Genomic DNA, 2,238 nt, shown 5'->3' with positions numbered 1-2,238 from the left:
AGGAAAGGGATTTTTGAGTCCATTCCCTTCCGATGCCAACACCCCTGGTGTACTGGCCCACTCACACACGTTAAATTTATATTCATATATATTACAGTTATATATTAAAGAGAATAAACTTTCCCAAAGAGAAACTCCTGAAGAACCCAAGTGGCTCAGGACGATTACTATCCCCCCACCCACAAAAATTCTCTCATAAAATCTTCCAGTGTGATCTCCAAGAAACCCCCCACCTTCTTGTGTCTCCCCCCCTCCCCAGCCCTGCTGTGTCCCCAACCCTGGACTGCCCCCATCCAGCCCAGTGCCATCCAGTCTCATCTCTGGCCATCCACTGCTGCCATGGCTTTCTGCTGGGCGCCCCCCTGCGATACTCCAGGGGGCCACGTGGGCTGTGGGCAGTGGAGATGATGGAAGGAGTTGGAGGAAGAGGGTGGGATCCAGGACGTCTGGTGGCTGGGTGGGGATGTGGCACAGAAGGGGCTGAAGTTTGCAGTGGGGGAGCAGGCCATGGCTGTCATGGGGCTGTTGCTGTTCTGCAGACCCTCAGAGGCTCGAAGCTTGGAGAACATAGCTAGAGCGACAGGGAAGTTGGGCGGAGTGGCAGGGGTGTTGCTGGGAGTACACATCAACTGAGGGTGGTGGTGGATGGTGGGAATGTTGCTTTCCTGGAAGAACATGCTCAGGGCGGTCTCAAACTGCCAGTGTGCCGCCTGAAGCAGCTGCTGCGCCTGGTCAGCCACACAGCCCGCAGCCAGCACGAACTCCTACTTTTGAATTTGTATAAAGTTGTTTCAGACTAAGATGAAACTAATATGATCTAGCTTTATGTTTTCAAGTCAACATTAACCATAGATAAATGCACATTTTCTCTATCCCTTTTGTATATTAGTCTTGTATGTTAGTCAGGGTTCTCTAGGGTCACAGAACTTATGGAATGAACAACCCTCTCTCTCTCTCTCTGTGTGTGTGCATATATATATATATATATATATATATATATATATATATATATATATATTATATATATGTGTGTGTGTGTGTGTAATAAGAAATTATTGGAATGATTTACAGACTGCAATTCAATAATGGCTAGCTGAGAATGTAAGGTCTAACAGACTAGAGTTGCTTTATTCCATGAGGGTGGATGTCTCAGCTGGTCTTCTGTATATGCTAGAATCCCAAAGAAGTAGACTTCAATGCCAGTGATGGATAATCTGAGAAGAGAGCAGCAAAAAAAAAAAACAAAAAAAAAAAAAAAAAAAAAAAAACTAACAATAAAACAAAACACACACACACACACACACACACACACACACACACACACATGCCTTTCCTGTTTTCATTGACCTTATATGAGATTCTAACAGAAGGTGTGGCCTAGAATAAAGGTGTGTCTTCCAGCCTCAAGGTTTAGATTAAAGTTAAATGCCTATGCCATCCACCATCAAAATCAAGATCAATGTCATGTTGTCTTATTATCTGAATCACAAGTGTATCCTCCAATTATGAATTATACTAATTCAATATATACTACAGTTGACAAGCAAGAATAGCCATTATACTTTCTAACAGATTAAATTCACATTTCCAAATGTATAAACACTTGGTCTGCCATATCCCGTCCTTGGTGAACTATATCCTCAAATCAAAGCCCATAAGTCTTACTTCAAGATTCTCTTGTCAGGCTGTTACCTGCAGTTTTTTGCCCACCTGGTCAAACAGCTGCACCAACACCAAATAACACACAGAGATGCTGCATTAGCTATACAGCTGTTGGCCTGTTACTAGTGTTTCTTTTTGGCTAGCTCTTTCTTAAATATTAACCCATTTATATTAACCTAAGTGTTTCTACATGGTCTTATCTTACCAGAGAGAAGGTACAGACCTCTGATATCTCAAGTCTCTGCATGTTGAATCTTCTTCTACCTCTCCCCATATCCTCCTTGTCTTCTAGTCCCACCTATCCTGCTTTCCTATTGGCCAACAGGGCTTTATTCATTTCCCAATATGAGAAACATATTTACAGAATGACATCTTCCATCATCTCCTCTTTTCTGTCTAAAATAAAAAGAAGGGTTTTAACTTTAACATAGTAAAATTACATATAACAAAACAGTTATCAAATAATAACTATTGTTAACAATATTTAGTCTATTAAAATTTAGCAAGATTTAAAGAAAATATTTTATCATCAATCCTATCTTTGTGAGTCTGAAGTCCTATATGTAACGTATCTTT

General features: G+C 41.1%; 1 protein-coding gene across 1 annotated transcript; it reads right to left on the bottom strand.

Moving 5' to 3' along the window:
- Positions 1 to 258: 258 nt before the first annotated feature.
- Positions 259 to 1,909, bottom strand: LOC127218693 (UBA-like domain-containing protein 2). The gene is made up of 2 exons (XM_051179702.1): positions 1,868 to 1,909; positions 259 to 764 (listed from the first exon to the last, which is right to left on the bottom strand). The coding sequence occupies exons 1-2, from the start codon at positions 1,907 to 1,909 to the stop codon at positions 315 to 317; spliced, it is 492 nt and encodes a 163-aa protein (XP_051035659.1). The 3' UTR covers positions 259 to 314.
- Positions 1,910 to 2,238: the final 329 nt, after the last annotated feature.

This window comes from Phodopus roborovskii, unplaced genomic scaffold, assembly GCF_943737965.1.
Source record: "Phodopus roborovskii unplaced genomic scaffold, PHOROB, whole genome shotgun sequence".
In the NCBI taxonomy this organism is placed as follows: domain Eukaryota; kingdom Metazoa; phylum Chordata; class Mammalia; order Rodentia; family Cricetidae; genus Phodopus; species Phodopus roborovskii.
Note: the sequence above shows the minus strand (reverse complement) of the source record. Positions and strands in the feature narration are given on the sequence as shown.

What these genes read in the sequence shown, in the direction of transcription:
- LOC127218693 (XM_051179702.1), bottom strand. Translation starts at nt 1,909, where the DNA reads ATGCAGAGACTTGAGATATCAGAGGTCTGTACCTTCTCTCTG. An exon ending in AGGTCTGTACCTTCTCTCTG is followed by an intron (nt 765 to 1,867) that starts GTAAGATAAGAC and finishes ATTCAAAAGTAG; the next exon opens with GAGTTCGTGCTGGCTGCGGG.